Source organism: Brassica napus, chromosome C5 (assembly GCF_020379485.1).
Source record: "Brassica napus cultivar Da-Ae chromosome C5, Da-Ae, whole genome shotgun sequence".
NCBI lineage: Eukaryota > Viridiplantae > Streptophyta > Magnoliopsida > Brassicales > Brassicaceae > Brassica > Brassica napus.
Genome location: NC_063448.1, coordinates 47,580,352 through 47,604,939, shown reverse-complemented (window position 1 = coordinate 47,604,939; position 24,588 = coordinate 47,580,352). Strand labels below are relative to the sequence as shown.

General features: G+C 30.6%; 1 protein-coding gene and 1 long non-coding RNA gene across 4 annotated transcripts; one reads left to right on the top strand and one right to left on the bottom strand.

Moving 5' to 3' along the window:
• Positions 1-2,854: 2,854 nt before the first annotated feature.
• LOC125587732 lies at positions 2,855-13,063 on the bottom strand. Of its 3 annotated transcripts, XR_007324051.1 has the most exons (4): positions 9,082-10,409; positions 4,281-5,146; positions 3,949-4,194; positions 2,855-3,833 (listed from the first exon to the last, which is right to left on the bottom strand). It is a non-coding gene; the product is annotated as an uncharacterized LOC125587732 (long non-coding RNA). The 3 variants fall into 3 exon arrangements; XR_007324049.1 differs by having other exon boundaries at positions 2,856-4,194; positions 9,082-10,389; XR_007324050.1 differs by lacking the exons at positions 2,855-3,833; positions 3,949-4,194 and having other exon boundaries at positions 4,760-5,146; positions 9,082-13,063.
• Positions 13,064-13,572: 509 nt separating this feature from the next.
• Positions 13,573-15,195, top strand: LOC125587319. The gene is made up of 3 exons (XM_048757568.1): positions 13,573-14,064; positions 14,162-14,760; positions 14,922-15,195. The coding sequence occupies exons 1-3, from the start codon at positions 13,573-13,575 to the stop codon at positions 15,193-15,195; spliced, it is 1,365 nt and encodes a 454-aa protein (XP_048613525.1).
• The last annotated feature ends 9,393 nt before the right edge of the window (positions 15,196-24,588 follow it).

Here is a 24,588-nt window from a genome sequence, read left to right as displayed (position 1 = left end):
CTCGTCGATGGAGATGCTCTTATACATTTAGGTTTCCATTTTAGACTCGAAATACGGTCGTGATGCGTGAAACCGGCACGTGGGTTCATGTGAAGAGCTGACCCTCAAGTTTAAATATATGAACTGAACTAGAAGATTTCCGCGTTTTCATTTATAATATATTAACCATGTGTTTTCTTTACTAAATTTTCTAATGTAGTTTAAATATCTTATTGTAAAAAAATGGTTCAGTTAGTTGTACTAAATTTTCTAATGTAGTTTAAATATATTTTTGAAATTTGAATGTCAGTTGATATCACGATTATGACATATCTTGCATATAATTTTTTTTATAGAGAGAAAACTTTATATGATTATAATCATAAAATTAATGTTTACAAGTTTTTTTAGTAATAAAAGATTGGTTATAATTTCACTAGAATTTTAGATTACTTTTGCATTTGATTGAATTCGTGATATCAACTGACATTCAAATTTCAAAATTTAAGTTATTTTTGGTAAAATGTCATAGTTTATATATATTAATACTAATTATAGTTTATATTTGTGTTTGAGATAAATCACACATTTCAATTATATCTATTCTATAATAATTATATAATTAGATTTGTAACAGAGACTAGCTACTATATATATTCTTGCATGTGCTTGATAATTAACATGATTCAATCAAAACCTAATTGGTTCCGGTTATAAAATTGAAGAGCATAATCGCGTGGCTACATTTAGATGGACAGTTCATATATTAAAATTAGATATTAATAAAATTGATAATTTGATTAAAATATTAATTTTTATGTTTTAACTACAAGAAAAATTATACATAGCCACAAATTAGCAACAAAAGTTTTGTGGCTATAATATATAAGCTACAAATAGCCACAAAACAGGAACAATTTTTAAAGACTAAAATGAGTAGCTATTTTGTAGATTTTTGTGGCTAAATAGTCACAAACTATGTTTTGTAGCTATTGGTAAAAAGTAACCCACAATTAGCCACAAAAAAATTTAAGTGTTGGATGTTGGTTTGTAGGGTGAAGATATCTCAGTTTTAAAATCCGTAGAATTCACATTTTCTTACCATTTAAGGCGTCCTGAATGACATGATTCGAACCCAGACGGCGGATATGGGTGGATAAGTTGTAACAAGTTCTTGTAACTTTTCTACTCATGAAAGTAAAACTATTATATTCTCTTTTTTCCTCGTTCAATTTTTGTGTTCTTTTGATTATTGTAAACATGATGACAAGTAGTGGCGGAGCTAGGAATTTTTTTTTCACCGGGGTCAAGATTAATATAATTATATAATAAGTTAAAAGAAGTGTAAAGATTATTTTAAGAGGGTCAGTTGTTCATAAATTAACCAAATTTTAACTTTACCTTGACAAATTTTCAAACTAAACAACAACGAATAAAAAATCATGGGCTCAGCTGACTCCCCTCCTCCTCATGTGGCTCCGCAAGTACTTGTGATAACGTTCACACCATTTCTCCAAAAAAAAAGTTCACACCATTATAAATTCCAGCTTAACCTAATCATATTATTGTAAACATGATTATGACGTTTGTAAAATCATGAATAATTATTTATTTGCCTAAGATTGGACTACCAAATTACTATTGAACTAAGAGTTTTAGGTGATTTGTATCAAAATTAGAAATCCACTGTTGTTTAATTAAAAAAAAACTCAATTAAAATTTACTGTTATTGAACTTGACATTTCATAAAATATTCTGGAATCCACTGTTATTAAAAATATTTTAAGTTGTAGAGTTTTAAAGTTGATTTTTGAATGTTTGGGTGGAGTTTCTTAGTTAAAAAATTAAAACTCAAATCTCATAGTTTTAGGTGATATTCTAGGATGGTTTAACAAAAGTCACTTTAATCTCTACAATTCATTAAAATCATCTAAAACCTCACTAAAAATCAAATTACCTTAAATTGGATTAAATACAGCCCCAAAGAATCCAAATAGAAAAAGGATTGGGCCAAAATAATGTTTTTGGTTAATGTTCTTAGATTAAGAAAAGTGGGTACGTTGTGCCAGTATAATAATGGATTAGTCATCGTATTGTTCATTTAATTTTCACTTATAAAGAATTACACTAGATCCGCACGGGTATTTTTTTATTTGTAATAGATAAGCCTGCACGGGTATTTTTTTTATTTGTAATAGATAACATTTATGATTTACTTGTAATTTATAGATACATTATAAACATTTGTATATTTGTTGGTTGTTCATACTGTGGTTAACTAAAAAAAAATAGTTTTCGATTTGATCCAGTTTGGTAATCGTTTTAGTTCGGGTTTCTAAAATAACTACAAAACAATACCAATTTTAACCAAAATTCCTAACTGAATTAACCAAACTAACCAAAATCCGAGTCAAAATAACCGAATCTTTTGAATTTTATCCAATTTAAACAGAAAATTTAATCGAACTAACCGCAAAACCAAAACTTTGATAAAAAAGTATTTGAAACCGAACTAACCGAAAACCGAACCAAATTTTTTTTGGTACACTTTGGTGAAATTTCTACCGACCCATACTAACTGAATTCTGAACTAACCGAAGAAACCGAAACACATGCCTATGTCTAATAGTTTAATTTAATGTGGATTTAGTAACTTTAATTTTTTTTTGTATTCGTATAGTCCCAGTATTAGGCCTACCCAGTATAGTTCGGTAGATTATATGTATATGAGAAAAACTCTACTTTAATATTTTGTTAGAACTTAGGTCATGCTTATATATTTATTTATTTTAAATATTATAACGTGATATATATATATATATATATATAACGTATTTACATATAGTTGTAGCTACATTTTTATGCACTTGGTTTTACATGCTTTGTTTACTAATATATGTAAACCGTATTATGCACAAATTAATTAGGAAATGTTGTTGCAACAAAAGATCAAACGTGAAGCCTATTAATTGAGTATTAAAGGTGTGGAGATGACCATATTTTGTCACCTTGAGGTTAAGCGGAAAACATAGTATAACATGCAAACATAGTAAAACAGTAGTGTGAAATTATTATAATGGGTTATACTTATACATAAGAATATTTTTATACGTAAGAATCCCAAATTTTTAAAAAGATGATGAAACTTAATATGTCTAGCTGCGACCCAACCAGGGGCGGACGTAGAGCATGAGCTACGGGGGCTCGTGCCCCCATCTACTTTTGAAATTTTCTTAACAATAAGCTTTGATATTTGTACAAATTCCTCCAACCCAAAAAATATGTATAATGTAAAATTGTGTGTGCGCCCCCAGCTAGTTGTGATCCTAGATCTGCCCCTGGACCCAACTCCAGTTACATCTCTGAGGCGAATAGCGTACCCAACTTTATTCCCAAGCTTTGTTCCCATCTCTTCACTTATATATTTGCTTTGCAACACTCATTGCTGCTACACGCCTTGGTTGTGCAACCTACTATACGTTTATACTGTAACCATCCACGTCAAGTTACTGTGTGACCTGGTTTTCTCTTACGACCTGCAACAACTCATATCTAACCGGATATATTGGAAGATACTGACTAATTTGCTCTAACATGATCTTTGACTTCACGAGCTCACTCACAGCTATGCTCTGCAAATTCACTATCACCTATAAAGTCTATTTCACCTTCGTCACAAACATAGCAATGCCAATCTGCTCAGATGATTTTTCAACACCAACGATATCACCAAGGTTAGAACCTGCAAGCTCACATCTTTGAATTGTTCAGAGTACAGCTACCAACGCAACCGCAGTGATGAGATGCCTCCTGGTGGAAATGATAACTCTCAAGAATGATAATTAAAGTATCAGCTTCATCGTTGTACATCCGTTATCCAGAAACAAACATTAGATGCAACAAATAAGTAAAACAGTCAACTAGATCTTCTGCGTAAGCTTAGCTGCTTAGTAATAGACATTTATATACCTTTTTCACCTTCAGAAAGAGTAGACAACTGCTTTGTTTTAAGAATCAGGAGCTGGTTTCTTAGATGGATTCGACTCTGTAGAGGTTACATTCATCAAAACAACTCCTCTTCCAACAACACCCAAATGTGTAACACCTAATGATGATGATGCTGAATCGCTGATATTGCAGCACCAGTGTGAGTAGTGGAGACTAGGCTAAATGAGAACCTTGAAGAACTGATGCTTGTAACTCCCTGAAAGCAGTCTACAAAAGAGATGAAAAAGAAACATGCTTTATCAGACAATCATGGGTTGCAAGATTCAGATATAACTTATGAATTCAAGTGTTACCATGTAAAATCATATCTGCATATATTGATCCCCTGAGAGCATATATAGAAGTTATATTGGGATTGTTATCAGGGCCGGGTTACAAGGGGGACAAGCGGTGCGACCGCCCCGGGCCCAAGTCCGTATCTCCCGTATAATAATAAATAAGGGGTCCAATTTTTTATAAATTTATATTTTTATATATTTAAAAAAATTATAAATATAATAAATAAAATTGAAAAGGATCCAAAATTATTTGATATGTATATAGTTTTATTTTCATTACAAAATATAAAAAATATTATTGATTAAATTTTAAAATATTTTAAACATTATCTGCCTAGAGTAAAAAAAAATTTTTGGCTCTAGGATCCCTGATAGTGTTGATCGGGCCCTGATTGTTATAGCCTCCTCACAGAGATTCAAGTGCATTAACAAAGATAATATCTGCATCATGCCCTTCTCCTCGGAAAGATCCAAGTGAATTTACAAAGCCAATATAAGAAGCTGCGAGTTAAATTTTAGAACAAACCCCTTTGCTATTTACATGTTTACTTTATCCCTTCTCCGACATGAATCTCCAACCGAGTTTCATGTTCAAAACAAAAAAGGAAAAGAGGTGATCAAAAATAGAGAAGATTGAATAGATTTAATTGGAAATATCAATAGATATAACACAAACCAATTTTAAGTACGAAAATTGATGAAAGCGCCTCTTTCTTCAGGATTCAGAACCCTACAACACCATCCTCCGCTATAATCGCGATCACCTTGACCTAACTCCAAGTCCCACATGCTTATCTCTCAACCAATTCAACTCAAAGCGTCTCCCTGAACTCGCCATTATCGTCAGAAAAAAAACACCACCTCGTCCTTGATTATAAGGTCTTTCCTCCGGTTTCCAGGCATTGTTGGGAAGACGACAATGAAATCAATTAATTATTGTGGATTAAATTTTGGAAAACACATTTAGTTAAGATTGTTAATTGGCTTTGCCGATATTTAATTTTGTAGTTAGGATTGAGTGGTAGTATTCCATGGTAACTATTTAGAAAAAAATCAGGGTTAAATACTAACCGTACTTCAGTTTTAATAGTTTAAAATAAAATAATTTTTTTAAGAAAAATTATTAAAAATACATTTTTTAAAGTACCATTTTTCATGTTTACACTAACAACACATTTATAACCTTTTGATTAACTTTAACAAAAAAAAAAACATATGGTTAACTAATCTAAACTTAAAACATATAGTTAACTAATCTAAACTTAAAACATCAACTCTAAACCCTAAATCATCAACTCTAAATCCTAAACCTTCAAATCTAAACCCTAAAACATCAAACTCTAAACCCTAAACATAGATCCTAAACCCTAAATCTAAACTTAAAATATCAACTTTAAACCCTAAATCATCAACTCTAAACCCTAAACCCCGAAACATCAGCTCTAAACCCTAAACCCTAAATCATCAACTCTAAACCCTAAACCATGAAACATCAAATATAAACCCTAAACCCTCAAATATAAACCCTAAACCATCAACTTTAAACCCTAAACCCTATATTTTTCTGAAATTCGAACCTTAAACCCTAAAACTCTAAACCTTCAAATCTAAACCCTAAAACATCAACTCTAAACCCTAAACATAAACCCTAAACCCTAAAATCCTAAACCTTCAAATCTAAACCTTAAACTATCAACTCTAAGGTTTTAGGGTTTAGGGGTTTAGAGTTGAAGGTTTAGGTTTATGGTTTAAAGTTGATGTTTTAGGGTTTAGGGTTAATTTTTTGGGGTTAAGAGTTTAGAGTTTACTTTTTAAGGTTTAGAGTTTAGTGTTGAAGTTTAGGGTTTAGGATTTAGATTTGGTGTTTTAGGGTTTAGAGTTGAAGGTTTAGGGTTTAGAGTTGATGTTTTAGGGTTTAGGGTTCATATTTAAAATAAAATAGGGTTTAAGATTGATGGTTTAGGGTTCGTATTTTAAAAAAATAGAGTTTAGAATTGATGGTTTAGGGTTTAGAATTGAGTTTTAAGGTTTAGGGTTTGAATTTCGAAATATTATAATTCGAAAAAGAATTAAAAAAATTATTTTTTATTTTTTCGATTTTTATTTATTTAAATATTTATTTATTATATATATAAAGAACAATGACATAAGAGTTTTTTGCCACTTCATGAAGAAGTTATTTTTAAAAATGTCCTTTTAGTGGTGGTAAAAATGAAAAGTGGTATCACATGTGGTAAACATGTAAATTTTCCGTATGAAAAGTGGTATCACATGTGGTAAACATGTAAATTTTCCGTATTTCGTGAACTTTAAAAATTTTGAGATTCCATTGTTATTGGTTCTAGATTTCAAAATTTTTAATAGAATTTATTGTTATTGGTTTATGAATTTTTAAAATCTGTTCAAATCTTATATTATTTAAAAATGTTAGTTATTATTGATTCTTTAATTCTAACTAAATCTAGTGTTATTGAGAGAAAAATTCTATTCATTTTTACTTATAAGACTCAACTTTCAAAATATCATATGTATCTATGTGATTTTCAAAATCTATGTAATAATAAAAACTAGAAAACAAAATAGTATACTTACCAAATATCTATTGCAATTTAAATCCAAATTTTATGTCCAAAACTATAATTCTTTACGTTTATGTATTTTTACATTTTTGAATATATAATTATTTTTATATTGTTTTATCATTTTCAAATATATAATATTTAAAAATATTAAAATTTTAAAATACAATTTTTAAAATAGTTTCAAATTTTTTTTTTGAATTTAAAAAGAAAACTTGAAAAAAAATCAAAAATTATTAATAAATTAGAAAGGTTCGCATTTAAAAACATAAATTCGAAATTAAAAAAAACTCTTATCTTTATTTAATATTATTTATATATCTATAAATTAAGGGTTAAAACAGTTTTTTACCTTTTTAATAAAATTTGTTTTAGTCATTTTCTTTTTAAATGTTCTTTTTGTGACAAAAAAAACTATGTAAAAAAATTGCTCAAATTAATTTGTATAACTATTATTATTTTTTAATTTAAATGCAAAAATGATGACAAGAAAACAAAAAAAAAATGAAAGAAAAAATAAATAATCATACTATATGATTTAGAAAAATAAATAAATTATATAACTACTTTACAAAAAGAATGATAGAAATGATCTAATTTCATAAATTTGTGTATATAAATTTTCACAATCCACTTAATTTTTTTAAATCTATTACTGAAACTTAGAATTTTTTAACTTAATTTTATTTAATATGATAATATTTTATTAGTGAGATACTAAATGAGTATCTCATCAAAAACGTCTTCTATATCTCTATCGTAGATACAAACTTTTTTTTTTTGAACTTATCGTAGATACAAATTTATATATAGTAAATAAAAGCGATCATCAATAAGATACTAAATATCTCACTAATACTATAGTAGATGATCAAATGTATATATCTGTTTATTAATTTTAAATTTCTTCGACTTTTGGCACATCAAATTTAGTTGTTCTTCATGTTTTCATTCTTGTGTTTAGCTTGGTTTTGAATTAAATAAAATTCTGATCCTTTTTTATTAGATTAGGTCGGATTTGTTGAAATAGCTCTCTGTTGTTGATGAAAACTCCATCTGACATCTATGCAATTGGATCCTCTTTTATTTGATTAGATAATATCGTATTTGCTTGAACCGCAGTCTTTAGTGGGCGGTCAAAAGATCATTGATTCAAGGTTATCAAAGACGTGGATGAAGATTGCAAACGAGCGAAGAAGGTGATCGAGGAGAGTCTATTTGATTGGTATTGGCGAAATGAGATGGCCCTGTTACGACGGACACTGAAGAGAAGCGGAGAAAATCAGAAGTTTCGAGGAGGAGAGGAGTCTCGGTGGACGTGATCGCCGCTTGGAGAAAGGTTGATACGCGTCCTACACGTGTTTGTTTGAAGTAGAGCCGACTTCTGATGTAGCAGCCGCTTCGTTTTTTAATTTATATTTTTTCTACCAACTTTTAGTTTCATTAACCATGTCTAGCACCATAACCTACTGGTTAAAGTTTAAACGTTTCTACACCCATATATGGGGATCGAACCCCAGACTATTCAATTTTTTGCAGATTATAGAAAATTCAGATTTCAAGTCCCGGAAATAGCGATTTATCTTTATAGGACGGTTCAGATAATGCAGTTAGGCGTAGATCTTCATAAGGCATGTATTATTGTTGGTTGTTGAATCGTAATATTTCTCATAAAATGTAACGTCATAATAAATCGGGCAAATCTCCAAAATAGCATCTTTCTAAGTTTATATCACAAAAATAGCACTCAAAAACTAAAATGACCAAAAATAGCAACTTTCTAAATTTATCCTTTGAAAATTTTAATTTTTTTATTTTTCAAAATTTGAAATCTTATCCCCAAAACCTCATTTCTCAACTCTAAACTCTAAACCCTAAACCCTAAACCCTAAACCCTAAACCCTAAACCCTAAACCCTAAACCCTAAACCATAAACCATAAACCCTAAACCCTAAACCCTAAATCCTAAATCCTAAACCCCACCCTTTAACTATAAACCCTAAGTTTGTGACTTTTGATAAAACATTAAGTGCTATTTTTGTGACTTTTGACCTTGAGTGCTAGTTTGGAACAAAAACTTGATTTAGTGTTATTTTTGTCTTTTTCTCTAATAAATCGGCGTTATAAAAAAAAACCATGTCCTATAGACCACATTTACAAGCAGATTCAAACTAATATACAAAATTAATAAAAGCTCAAACGAAATCTAAAAAAAAACAAGAGATAAAGATTCTTACATGTAGGACACGTGCTTGCACGTGGGCCCGCTATTTCGTGAATCAAGATGTCGGAAGTCTCTGCCGGAACAACCACCAGTCTCCATCTCCCGATTCGTTTGAAGCTGCTTGCTTGCTCTTCAAAGCTTCAATCATTGCCAACCAACAAGAACTGTATCTCCAATCTGTAGATATTGATCCAAATAAAAAGCTTAAGAAGTGAAACGAAAACAGAACCCTGCTGGAACACTAACCCCTGGGCACCTCCAACTCTTCTAAGCTCTGCACTGAATCTTCAAAGCATAATCCACACCTCCGATCTTTGATCATCTTGCATACTTCGCTTGATATAAAACGAAGATTGATTCCAAATCATAATCAAGAACCGAGCTTTACTAACAATAAGAGAAATCAATTCTCTTGATTAAACGGATAAAAGACATTAAAACAGAAGGATGAGAGCAAAATTTATTGAACTCAACCCAGAATCAAAGAACACAACAAATCCATGAAGAAAATCTTTGGTTTTGAGTTGATAACACCACAAAAGTCGCCTAAACGAAACCACAAATCAGCGAACATGAAATCCGATATGAGGAAAGAAAGATCAATCTCATCGATCGAAACTATTATACAAACTAAAAACCACGGTTCTTTCTCCCTCTAACAATTTTTTTTCCCTCTGAAGATGAATAGTGTGGTAAGAGGGAAAAAGAAATTCCCGAGAATTTTCTCTCTTTAAGAGGGAAGAGAGAGAGTCATTAAAGGTCGTATTCCGTTTTTTTAATTTAATATGTATTTCTTTGTTATTGGGCCTCAATTAAAAGCATGTACCAATGTTGTAAAATCTATTTGGGTTCTTTTCATATAATAATGAAACGTTTGGCGAAAAAAAGGCACATCAAATTTAACATGTAATTTGATTTTGACCCGCTTTTAAAGCGTGAAATTTTTTTCTTCTAAATGTTCGATTCCAAAAAGGATTATTAATTATAAATTATGTGTTTTAATTTTTGATAACCTAATATAGGGTTTGGACATAATATCTACACCAAAAAACCGACCCCAAATCGACCAAAAATTAGGATACCGAACTTGGTTGTATCCGGCCTAAATATCTAAACGGGTCTATTTATCAAAACACCAATAATCGATATCAAACTTGACTCGTATCGAAAACTGATGAGTATATGTACATATATGAACATATATATTATACATATATACATTAGTTATAATTATATTTATAATAATATTAATACCTAATATTAAAATCATAAATCAAACATATAAGTTATTTTAGATATTTATGGATAGAAAATTAGAAATGGATGCTTTGTATACAATATATTCAAATAAGATTGTATCCATGGTTACTCTCGAATAAAAAAATAATCGATTCAAACTATATCTACTAAGGTTTTTTAGGTTTTAGTTATTGTGGGGTAAGTTTGGATAGTTTAGATATAAAATACCTGAACTAAATTGGGTACTTTGGTTAATTCGATTAAAAATAGAACCCACCTTGAGTTTGGAGGGTATGACTCAAACATGACCCAATTTTTTTATCTAAATGAGACGTTTTCAAAATATGAAGAAACTGATATCATGCTAGTTAATATTTAAGATTTGTTGGTTTTTCTTTTAGAAAAAAATTTTTTTGTTGCCCAAAGTTTAAACTCATGAATTAATTAATAGTCTAGTTATGAAAATATCTTAAAATTATGAATACTATTCTTTATTTCGTATTCACGTTATAAATTTATTTGGACTACTTTAATATTTTATGGTCTTTGTAATTAATTACAGAAGATATAGTGAGTAGTGTGAAGTTCGTAGGTTAGAAAGAGAGAGTTGTAAATATATAGTAGATGAGTCACATATAAATGGGGAACTGCCACTAATAGTACTTTCCTAATACCACTTTTCAACTTTACCATTAAAATTTTAATGGCTAAAGTACCATTATACCCTTATTTAATCAAACATAAGAATTTTGAAATTCAAATTCCCCCAATTGATGGACGATTCCGGCGAGAGAGATTCGATCCGGCGAGAGATTCGGCAATTCCGGCGAGAGATTCGACGATTCCGGCGAGAGATTCGACGATTCCGGCGAGAGATTCGACGATTCCGGCGAGAGATTCGACGATTCCGGCGAGAGATTCGACGAATCCGGTGAGAGATTCGACGATTCCGGCGACTTCCCCGGCGAGATTTGATTATTCAAACGACGTTGACGTCCGACGAGATTTGGCGAAGACTACAAACTCAAACGAATAGAACAATCTCTCTTCACGAACGCGTAACAAAGGTGAGAGGATAATAGATAGTGATTTTCGTCTCTTTTCTGTAATTTTTGCTTGGTTTCTCAAAATCGATCGGTTTCTGGGAAATAGACGAAGTTTTTCTCATGAAGTTTTCAAATCTCAGATTTATAAAACCTTATAAATTTTTATCTATGAGGAACATAGTGTTATGTATTTTTCTTTTTGATATATCTTGTTGATCATTCCTTCTCTAATCCCCATGTTCTTATAATCAGGTTACGGTGATCGAAATATGTTCTATATGTGGAGAATGGAAACTAATAAATGGAATTCACTGGGATTTCATAGTGGATGATCAACGAGGATCCTCTCTTAGTATGATTCATGAAGATATCAGCTACAATGATTTGATTGTGGCTGTTTTAGAAGACTTTGGAATTGATGGCAACAGAAACAGTGTAAATTTTAGCTATGTCTCACCTTCAAAATTAAACTTTGGTACAAAAGAGCTTCATGCAGCATTTATTAGGAATGATCGTCAAGTAACATCTTATCTAAACAAACTTAAAGAGAATGAAGACATTCATCTATGTGTAACCATTAATTAAGGTAACTGCATGAAACTATTTTGCTAACTTGTTTGTTTATTAGAGTTATCAGTTATTTTATAAGGTAGTTTGTAGTACTAATGATTTGCTCATTGCTTGAGGAAGTATGCCATATCAGTATCTATTACAACTTTTACATTTATAAGACCTTATAATAATAATTGTGCATTTTGGAGGATCATTACCACATATATTTTAACTATTAGCTTTTATGTTTTTTTTTTTAATGTTTCAGAGAAGAACTCAATTATCACCAATGATTGTGTCAAATATGATCCAGTCACGGGGTGAAGCTTTAATTAATCATGATTTGCCTATTGCTGGAAATAGTAATCCGCTTGAAGTATTTATTACAACTCTTATATTTATAAGGCCTTATAAAAACTTTATAAATGATTCTATATTTATCTTTATCTTTTTATGTTTCAGAGGGAAAACACAAATATAACCAATGATTGTGTCAAATATGGTTCAGACACAGGATGAAGTGTTAATTACTAATGATTTGCCTATGGTTGGTAGTAGAAATTTATGTCAGGTAGTTATGTCATATTTAATGTTTATAAGAACCTTATAAAATACAAGGTACAAAATTCATTACTAGCTTTATGTTTTTATGTTTCAGAGAGGAACACAAAAATCACCATTGATTATGTCAAACATGATGCAGACACAAGATGAAATTTCCAGTACTCATGATTCGTCTATTGCTGGAAGTAGTAATGTATTTGAGATACTTTTCAAAACTCTTACCTTAACATTCATAATTATAAGGTTCTATAAATTGTTTTAGAAATTAGACTTTATGGAGTTCTACAATAATATCGTTACTTTTGGCAATATTGGCTCTTATTGAGCTATTATTGGTTGTGACGTACTTATTAAAACTTTGTAAATAAGGTTTTATTTTATAATGTCTTATAAAGGTAATATATACATGTTTATTTTTCTAGAGAGGAACAGAAACACACCCGAAGACTGAATGGAACATCATTCAGAGAGTTGACGAAGTCTCTGGTATACAACATACTCGTATTAGAGACAGTCTTATTTCTCCTTCAAGTGGTCTTGTTAGCAATAAGGTACATATAACTTTTTTCTTTGTTAAATATAAATATATAAGAGTTCAATCAATGTCATATAATGGGTTATAAATTCTATTTTTAATGTACATGTTTCATGTTTTTATCTTAGAGAGGATTGGACTCAATTGGACTTGTTGTATATGGGTATGGAAAGTCAAAATTGACATCTTTTTCTAGTAGACGTGGTAAAGAAAGCATGGGAGAAGATTCACATTCCCATTCAGATATCTTGTCTCCAATTTGTTTAACAAATCAATGTGATGATGATGATGATTTGTTCTGCGGGAAGTTTTTCAAGGATAAAAAGGAAATGAGCAGAAAGTTGAGGTTGCATGCAGTTAGCAAAAGCATTGAGTTCCACACAGAATATTCAGACAAAACACGTTATGTTCTTAGTTGCATGGATGAAAGATGCAGTTGGAGTTTTCGTGCAAATCAGTTAAAAGATCTCAGAGTTTTTTTGTTTGCCATTATGTATCTAAACATACTTGTGACACTTCTCTGAGAAGTGTTAGTCATCGGCAAGCTACTGCGAAACTGTTGGGAACTATGGCAAGCAATCATTATGAAGGAGGAAAGATTGGGCTGAAACCTAAACAGATCATGGAAGAAGCTAGAAAAGATCAGGGTGTTGTGATTTCATATTCAAAGGCTTGGAGGTCTCAAGAGCACGGCCAAGATATAGCTAGGGGTACTCCTGATGACAGTTATGAAGCTTTGCCCAGCTGGTTTCACATGATAAAAGAAAAGAATCCAGGTTCTGTGACTTTTATCGAAGTTGATTCTGTTGGGAAATTCAAATACGCATTTTTGTCGCTTGGTCCATCTATCAGAGGGTTTAAGTTGATGAGGAAGGTACTTTCTGTTGATGGTGCCCATCTGAAAGCAAAGTATAAAGGGACTCTACTTGCTGCCACAGCACAAGATGGTAATTTTCACTTGTATCCTATAGCTTTTGCTATAGTTGATTCTGAGAATGATGCCTCATGGAGTTGGTTTATGAAATGTCTGAAAACCATCATTTCTGATGAAGAGGATTTGGTTTTTTGTCTCTGATCGTGCAACCTCTATTGAAAACGTTCTTTTACAACATTATTTGTTTGCTCACCATGGAATCTGCGTCTTTCACTTTGAAAAGAATGTCCAGGACAGTTTCAAGAGTTCAACACTTGTCCCTTTGGTTGTTGAAGCTGCTTATGCCTACACCAAGGATGATTTTGATTGCTATTTTCATGAGATTGAGGCGTTCGACATTTTATTAGCAGATTATCTTCATAAAGCAGACTTCAGGAAGTGGTCCCGAGCTTATTCTCCTGCTAATCGCTTCAACATCATGACGTCAAACTTGGACGAATCTATAAATTCTTTGCTGAAAGTGAGTCGTGAGTATCCAATAGTCTGTCTTTTTGACACTATTAGGATGATAATGACTAGGTGGTTCACTGAACGACGTGAGCAAGGAGTTCGTCACATGCACCCTGTCACGTTCGATGTGGGGAACAGGATGAAGGAGCTATATGATTTTACGTCTCGCTTTCTCGAAGTTTCCAAAATCAATGATTCAGAGTTTGAGGTTAAGGGAGATACAAGAGATCAAGTGGTGAATTTTCAAACAAGGCATTGTTCATGCTTTGTGTTTGATGTTGAGAAGTTTCCTTGTGCTCATGCAATTGCTGCTGCAAAGGCTGGAAACAAGCATGAAAATGATTATGTCGATGAGTTTTTCTCCAATGAAAGGTGCGTTCTATCAGTCATTGTGGTAATACATTACCACGTTTATAAATGTTTATATAATTGATCGAATTTATAAGGTTTTATAAACATTGTTCTACAACACTTCTCTTTCATTTTTCTTTCTTGGTTGTACTTTTATCTAATTCTCTTAATTTTCTTATTAGGTTTAAACTAGCATATTCAGAGAGTGTATATCCTGTTGGCGATAAAGCATATTGGGATATTCCTCCCCATGTAGCTTCGTTTGTCTGTCGCCCTCCATCTACACACTTTCCTAGTGGCAGGAGGAAAAAAAAAGGATTCCAAGTTCGTGGGAGTATGGAAAATATCGGCCCATATCCAAACCATCACCCAAGTCTTACAAATGTAGCAGATGTGGACAGAAAGGTCACAACAAAGGTAGTTGTGTATTGCCTATTTGATAACAGAGTTATATAAAAACTTGTGTGCAACTGATTATTTTTATAAGATGTTATAAGAGAGAATTGGAATCGCATAGTTTTTGGGGAACCTTTTATTATTACATTTATCATTTTATAATGCTTTATAAAGTTTACAGGGGTCTAATAGAAATTATGTTACTTATTATACGAAATGTGTGGTTACATTAACCACCCTTTATAAAACATTAGGATTCAAATTAATTGCAGAAATTATATGTTCTTTTGATATCTTAGCTTACCTGCATGAACATAAATAAAATATGTTTCCTTATCAAAGGATTAAGGTACAAACCAAAAGATATTTTCCTCATCATGGAGGATACAAGCCAAAAGATGTTCCGCATTGAAGACATCAACAAAAGATAACACTAAAACTGAAAAAGTTTCATTGATATTAGTTAAAAGCAATAAAAAACTGAAAGAGCTTCATTTCTTCAAACTCGCGATGCTTCTAATCGGCTTTTTTCAGATCTTCCAATACACGTCCTATCACATCAGCAGCTGAATCTTCTTGTTCTTTTGTCTTTTTGATTTGGAGGTGTCAACGTTAGGTTCCTTTATAAGCATAACAATTAAGAAAATCAGAAATGATAATTGGATGTAGTCAATGAAATTTGAAAGAACATTTTATAAACCATTATACACAGAGAGATATTTACCTTAGTTACTCTTCCACGTTTCTTTGTAAACTTCACGTGCTTTTTAGATGCATCTTCATTCACTTCTCCATCCTTCAATTTTAATGACACAATAAGTAAAGTTACATAGAGTATATTAAACATTTAAAAAGTCAATCAGTTTATAAATACTTATAAATCAGCTTACTTCATTGGTTTTTGGATTTTCACTTTCTTTAGCATCGACTTCTGCATCATCTTTTACTTGTTGTTGTACTTCACGTGGGGGTGTTATACATTTCTTCATTCCCTAATATTACAAGACAAAAAAACAACTTAGCAATTTCGAATTTAATAACAGTCTTTGTAAATCAAAAACGATAATCAGAAAAAAAACATTTTATAAACCATTATCCGCAGAGAGATATTTACCTTAGTTCCTCTTCCAAGTTTCTTTGTACCCTTCACGGGCTTTTTAGATGCATCCTCACTTACTTCTCCATCCTTCAGTTTTGATGACACAATAAGAAAAGTTACAGAGTATATTAAACATTTAAAAAGTCAATCAGTTTATAAAGATTTATAAATCAGCTTACTTCATTGGTTTCTGGATTTTCAATTTCTTTAGCACCGACGTCCACTTCTGCATCATCTTCTACTTGTTGTCGTACTTCACGTGGGGGTGTTACACCTTTCTTCATTCCCTAATATTACAAGACAAAAAATAACTTAGCAATTTCGAATTTAATAACAGCCTTTGTAAATCAGAAATGATAATCAGAAAGAACATTTTATAAACCATTATACACAGAGAAATATTTACCTTAGTTCATCTTCCATGTTTCTTTGTACCCTTCACGGGCTTTTTAGATGCATCCTCATTTACTTCTCCATCCTTCAGTTTTGATGACACAATAAGAAAAGTTACAGAATATATTATCGTGAACTTGCTTGTATCCATGTTGACATCTTTGAAGAAGTTGTGAATCATGAATGGGAGAGCCATCGCATATGCATTAACGTAAGGGACCAAACTCGCATCTGTGAACTTCATTGCTGCACAATTGAATGCTGTGATACTTCTGTTCTCCAAGTTGACTACAACTCCAAGCAAATACTTCTCTGCTACTGCAATAGCCGAATAGAGGAAGTTGATATTCTTCTCTATGTTGTACTTGTCAAAGCCTGTTACAAATTGGAAACCTTTATTGTCATCTAAAAACTCATCATAAAGCTCATCTATTTCTTCAAGAAACTTCACTCCAATAACTAAGGCAGTTTTGTTCAGAAACAAATCTGGATTGTTTATCTGTCTCAGTTTCAGCAACTCAAAACCTACTTCAATATGCTGAGACAAAAATAATAAATACTCAGAAAAGCGATCATATAGTTTTATAAAGAAGATTAATATAAATTTATAAGGGATTATAAAGAATTTTTGTTCACATATAGTCTACCCGTTTTTGAAAGCTTTTTTTCCCGGAGTTTAAATATCCGAAAACCACTTTGCGGTTACTATTTCTTGATTGATTCTCAGTTTCCTAAATTGGACACTCATACTTTTTATGTAGGTATCTAGTTTTACCTCATGAAATATATAGTTTCTTATAAAATAAAACTTACTTTTTTTTGTTTGACATTTTCCATTCTCTCATCTTTTCTTTTCTTGTTTTATCAACTGGCTCAAAGGGATGAAGAATCGGATGTTTCTTCCTTGCTCCTGTAAACGGTGGTTGTGTATGAATGGATGGTATTTGACATATTTCAATTCTTCTTAGTGGAACATTATCTGTATCAGCTTTAAACTTCTTTTGAAGTGGAGGCTCAACATCTTCGTTTACCTACAGACCAAAAAAAAATAGTTTTTACAAAAGGTTATTTTGTCTATAAAATAAATCAATACTCATAAAGTTTGAAAAACAAACCGGGCTGTCTTGTTGTACCAATCTCTTTTTAATTTTCATTAGAGGTTGGAAAACAGGAATCTCACAAACATCTCTCATAAGAACCTGATTCATGCAAATTGTTAAATATAATTGTTTAAGAGGCCTTATCGATCATGAAATAGTTTATAAAGCTTTATAAAATACCTCATTTGTACCCTTTCCACTATGACTTTCTCGGGAAAGGAGATCAAACTTAGGAGACGTAAATGTTGGAATAGGCGATGAAACCTTCAAACAAAATATTTGAAAATTATATGTTTATGCTATATAAATTAAACGTTTACAATGCCTAATAAAATATATTAATTTTGTATCCTTGTATCAAAGTTTAGAGTATTGAATGTTGGAGTAGGCGACGTAACCTACAAAAGAAATAAGAAATTTAATTTGCCAAGCACTAAATCAAAAAGTTTATAAACCTTTATATCCTATTTTAGATTCATACCTGCGACGTTTGTTTCAAGCAACTTTCTGATTCAAGTTTTTCTGTGTCTTCGTCTTGAGTGATTTTTTGTGTAGTCTCATTTTCTCCAAGAATATTCTCTTCTTCCCTTAGATGCTCTGTACAAGATTTCACTTTTTTATCACATGTCTCTTCTTCATTTTCATCATCTAGTGCACTTCTTCCATCCCAAGAGTTTGCTTCTTCAGCAATTGTATCTTCTTCATTTTCATCATCTGGTGCACTTTTTTTATCATCAGAGTTTGATTCTTCATCAATTGTATCTTCTTCATTTTCGTAATCTTGTGCACTTCTTCTATCACCAGAACTAGCTCCATTTTCACAATCTTCTTTGTTTGGTGAACCGTTTGGTGAACTGTCATTAAACTTCAAAAAAACAAGTGAAATCGTTAGAGAGAAATAACACGTGAAATTTGATAAGTACTTGGTAAAATTCAATTGGTTACCTTAACTCCTAAAACATTCTGGATCACTACTACTCGCTTATCCAAATCACGAACCATTTGGATTAGCTTATCAAGTTTCTCGCTGTTAGACATGGAATGATCTTTATCTTTTCTTTGCTCCTTATCCTTTTGATACTCTTCATCTTTATTTTCCTCTTCATCTGTCTTTTCCTCTTCATCTTTCTTTTCCCTCTTCATCTTCACTATAGTTCAGATCTTCACCATGCTCTGCATCTTTGTCTTTTGTCTTGCGTTGTTGACCTATATCTTCTGTTGCAACAAACATATCCACAAAACTTTTCTCCCAATCGCTTCTCCTCATTTTGTATCCTTGTTGAACTACTTTCGCAACACTGTGAAAGTCAGCATCGTCACTATGTGTTGCCCCCACCAAATGCTTGTATTTCTCAGCCAATCCAATCACTGTGCTAACCTCAACCTGTAGAATAAATAAAACAAATCTCTGTAAATTTCATATATATTAATTTATATAGTCCTTATAAAACTACATTTACAATCTTTTATAAACACACGTCACATTTACAATCCCTACAAGACACCGATTTGTGGACCTTTTCAAGGAGTCCCTAGAAATCCACTTTTCAAACAATACAATACGAATATATTTGTACACGCTTATAAAAATTCACATTGTTTATCTTCTCCAGCTCTAACACTTCAGTTATTGTCGGAGTTCTTGTTGAGTCCCAATGTAGACGCAACGGATCTGAAGAAGAGGATGTCTCGCATGGTTTTACCAAAGATTTACCAAGCACATTCACTGATGACATTGCCCACAAATTTATGGCTAGCGCAAAACCACTCACTTCATAACTATCTCCTGTCCAGGAACTTGCACTCTAACTTTTTACACTTCTCATCAAGATGCTATAAGAAGTTTTACCCCAAGCCATCTTGGGTAAGCGATAGTTCATATAATGCTGCAACCTGTCTCTCGGGATTTTAGAACTCGGGTTTCTGCCATAATTACCGCTTATGTGATTATTGTTGTTCCAAGGGATAATCTTTCTAGTGTTGGCATGCTTCGTGCTTTCTCTTTAAACATTTCATACAACGTTCTCACCGCAAACTTATCATTCTTGCCCAGCATCCAAAGGTATGGCTTCTTCATTATTTTGAACTGAGGCTTTGTTATTGTCTGATCTTCCTCACAATGCAAGCCTGTTGTCAGATGAAATTCCCTTAGTGAAAACCTCATAGGCTGGTCCGAGAAAGTAAACCAGAGATCCTCTCCTTGCGTCAATACTCTTCGCTGCATAAAATATTCTTTTTAACCACCTTCAAAATGCTCCCAATGTGAGAGTTCTCTATCAAAGATAACTCTTCTTTTCCTAATATATCTTCTACCTTCTCGACATAATCAATCTTTGAGTGATGGATTATCGCTTTGGGATTATCTGGTGTTTCTACAGCTTCATAAACCCTCCCAGGCAATCTCAAGGTTGTGCAAAACTCGTTGCTATCCAACTGCAATACAAGACAACACTTCTTGAGTTCACGCATCTTATAATTACTTGAAACCCACATTTATAAAGGCTTATAATTTTTCAAAAAAACTCAATGTTCACTATCGATACTCTTTCTCTTAGATCTAACTAGGAACATGACAATCCTCAACCAATCTTCTTCTATTTTCTTATAACAGAAATAACAAATTCAAAAAATGACTTGAAACAAACAAAAAGATACCCAAATTTAGGAAATTACTTGTAGAGAATCGTGAAGATGAGAATCATGAAGAGGAGAATCGTGAAGAGGATAATCGTGAGGAGAAGACGACATTTTTTTAGATGAAATTTTGAATCGTGTAGTGTGATTGTTATTCGTCGTCACCGGATGCTCTTTCCAGAGAGACGTCATGACTAGTGAGAGAGAAGACATTTTCTCGTCGTCTTCGTGAGAGTGGCCGCCGTGAGTGTCGCCGTTGTTAGAATCGCCGTCGTCCTAAAACTTAGATTTATAAAGAGTTATAAATTTTCAAAAACTTAATGTTCACTATCGGAAATCTTTCTCTCAGATCCGACTATTAATAGATAACTCTTTCTCTTAGATCGAAACAACAAAATCTGAGAAAATTACTTACAATTTGTGATTCTTCCTCGATCTCGCCGTTGTCACTCGATCTCGTCTGCTTCGTGCATGAGAGAGGATACACTCGATCTCATCGCCGTCGTCGCTCGATCTCGTCACCGTCGTCGCTCGATCTCGTCGCCGTCATCGCTCGATCTCGTCGCCGTCATCGCTCGATCTCGTCGCCGTCGTCGCTCGATCTCATCGAGAGTGAGAGATAGAAAATTAGGTTAGAATTGTGAGAGGGATATTTTTGTCTTTTGCCTATTAATGATTTAGGTATTTCTAAAAATGTCTTCTTTCTAAGTGTATATTTGAATAGTGGTACTAAACAAAGTGTAAAAGTAAAATTCCTCCCATGTAAAAGCTCATGGTTCCATCACATGATTAAATAATGATAAATGAGTAATTTAGAAAAAAAAACAAAAAGAAAAAAATGAGATGATTAATTGACAAAATCAAAATTATCCTTATTTATTGGTGAATTTAATTTTAAAAAGTTTTAAAAATAAGCAATGACAAGAGTTATAATTATCTCCAAAATTTTAGGATAGAATGCTATGATGGATTCTACTTTAATGCTATAGATAATTTTATGTGGCCCGTAAATTTCCTCGTTTGTTATTTAGTTTTTTTTTTTGTTAAGGGAAGCTTCTGGTGGATTTTATTGCCGTTTGAGTACGATTGTGTTTGATTTTGTCTGTTATTCTTTAATGGAATGAAGTTTTTTTTTTGGTAAAAATGGAATGAAGTTTGAGAGAGAGAGAGAGAGAAAAAAGTCTGTTTGTTGAGATTGTGTAAAGCTTATTGACTTCTAGTTTTTACAAGTTAAGGGGGGGGGGGGGGGGGGGGGGGGGGTTATTGGGCAAGGAATTCTAGAGGAATTATTAAAATTTGAGATTTCATTGTTATTGGTTTGTGAATTTTTAAAATCTAAATAGAATACATTGTTATTGGAGTAATGAATTTTAAATTTCACTCAAAATCCTTTGTTATTGAAAAAGTTTAGTTTTCATTGATTTTAAGATTCTATTAAAATCTATTGTTATTGAGATGTAAATTTTCTTTGTTTTTACTCATAGTACTCAACTTTGAGAATATCATCTATACCCATAAGATTTTTGAAATCAATGTAATAAAATACACTCACATACAAAAACTCAAATTGAAGAATGAAATAATATACAAATCACAACTTTAAAATAATACAATTCACAACTTAAAAAATAGAAAAAAATGTTAAAAATTTAAAATGAAAATTGTAAAAATAGTTTTAAAAAGCACTTTCGAATTTTTTAAAAGCCCATTTCAAAAATAATAATTCAAATTTTTTTTACAAAAATTCAAATTTAAAACATATATTTCAAAATTATATAAAATTTTTATTTTTATTTTTTATTATTTATATCTATAAAGTAAGAAGTATAAATTAATTTTTTTGGTCATTTTATTTCTTGAGATCTTTTTTGTGACAAAAACTTTTTTAAAAGTTGTTTAAAATTACCTTAATTGAAATGATTTTCTTTCCTTTTTTTTCTACCACCATTAATTTCTTACTTTAAAAGTTAATAACAATCAATAGAATTTTATATACAAGTAATGAAAATCTATGTAAAAGTATTTGATAAAATTTGTTAAATCTAGTTAACTTGTAAAATCCTCTCAACTATTAAAATCATCAAATTCCACAGAAATTCATGTTCCAATAACCCCCCTAAATAGGTTTATAGTAACTCCATTTATCTATCATGGTAGAATCTTAACTAATTTCCACAAACATTATGTAAAAACAAAACAGAGGAAGAATTAGCCGCCATAGTTTAAGTAGATTAATACTAATATTTTATATTTGTGTTAAAGATAATTCACACCTCTCAATAATACCTTTCATATTAGAATTTATAATAGCGATTAATATGTTTTTATTTTTGCATATGCATGACAATTAACATAATCCAATAAAAACCTAATGGCTCCTTGTTTAAAACTGAAGAGCACAATCACGAGGCTACATTAAGATGGACAGCTACTGTATTAAAATTATTAGGAGTTTTTTGGCACTATGCGCATAAATAATAATTTTAAAAATAATAACTTGTTTACTTTATCGATTTATGAAAATAAAATCACAAATGTATTTTTTATAGTTTGTTTACTTTTAATAATTTTTAACATTTCAATTTGATTTTATTTAAATTTCAATAGAATTGAAATTATATTTTATAAAAATAAAATTTTAATTTATATTATATTGAGTGATAATTTATTTTAAATATATTTTGTATCATATAATTTTAGATAATGTCTATAATATAATATTTATGTGCCATTGCACATAAATAATAGTATTAAATAAAATATTATTTTATTTTATTTTTTTAAAATAGGATCCAAATGATGACCAAGCGCACCACCGTAAATAGTAATATTTTTTTTACATATAATTATGTATCTATATGTTTTTTGTTATTATTAGTACTGTACCGCAGTTGTGCCGCATGTTATCAATCGGACCTTTAGTTTACATCTAAATATTATTATTTATATTTTCATTTCATTAGTTTAAAAAAAACATAAAGATATTATTTTTTTAGACTTATTTATTTTGATTTGGTTTAACTATTTCACTTTTTATTTAATTTAAAAAGACTTAAGATTACATTTTATAAAAATAAAATTTTAATTTATATTATATTGTATTTAATGCTTATTTATTTTAAATGTGAATCTTATCAGCTAATCTTAAATATGTTTATATTTAAATATATAAATTCTAATAAAATTTGAATTTTTATTTATTTTAGTTAAAATACGTTAAACTGGTAAAAATCAATTTGTTAATTAATATAATAAACCGATAATCTTTTTTAAAAGTTAAACATTTAACTATCAAAAATTTATTTAATTAGTGTTACTTTAGTTTTGTATTTGTTGATACACACCTACAACTAATTTTTATTGTATATAATCCATGATATATAAGTTGATGTAAAAATATATTTGTAGTTATATTTAATTATTTTATTAATGTGATATATATATATATATATATATATATAATTATGATATATGAGTTATTAACTATTAATATATTTAAATAGTTTCACCAGTATAAAAATTTATACAAAAATTATATTAATGGTGATATATGATATATACATTATCATATTAAAAACTTATACCAAACATATTAAGTTCTTATAAGTAAAACTGTACATGTAACAATTAGACCATTTACAATAGCTTGCTGAATTAAAAAATCAAGTGTGAATTGCTTCCTGCTGAAAATTTTGAATATACCACATGTATTATATAGTGTTGAAGTTTTTCAACAGGTTTAGGGGTTCACAACTATGTATGCTAGTTTCTTATTGGTTACTGATGATAAAAAGATATTGTATTCACTTTAATTGTTTTAAGTCATTTATTCTATGGATGATTAAGGGCAATTATCCTAAATAGACAATTTTCAAGTTTTGATCACAAAAATAGACCACAATGAGGAAAATGACAAATATGTTTTATTTAATAGATAAAAGGACCCTAATACCCTATATATAAAAAAATAAAAAATTAAAAAAAATATTTTTTTTATAGTTTTAGATTATATGTTTTCAAATTCGAACTTATTTATAAAAATATTATCTGTTTTATTATTTTCTATAAAAAAAATTTCTGATCTACTAATGAAGACTAGTTTTATATGATTTGGACATATACAAAAAAACCTTATTTTATCATAAATTTTTAATTTTTTTCAATACAGTTTTGTTTATATTTTAAAAACTTTTGTAAAACATATAATTAATTTTCAGTTCTAATTAT

What these genes read in the sequence shown, in the direction of transcription:
- LOC125587319 (XM_048757568.1), top strand. Translation starts at nt 13,573, where the DNA reads ATGGCAAGCAATCATTATGAAGGAGGAAAGATTGGGCTGAAACCTAAA. An exon ending in TTTCTGATGAAGAGGATTTG is followed by an intron (nt 14,065 to 14,161) that starts GTTTTTTGTCTC and finishes CACTTTGAAAAG; the next exon opens with AATGTCCAGGACAGTTTCAA. An exon ending in GAGTTTTTCTCCAATGAAAG is followed by an intron (nt 14,761 to 14,921) that starts GTGCGTTCTATC and finishes TTTTCTTATTAG; the next exon opens with GTTTAAACTAGCATATTCAG.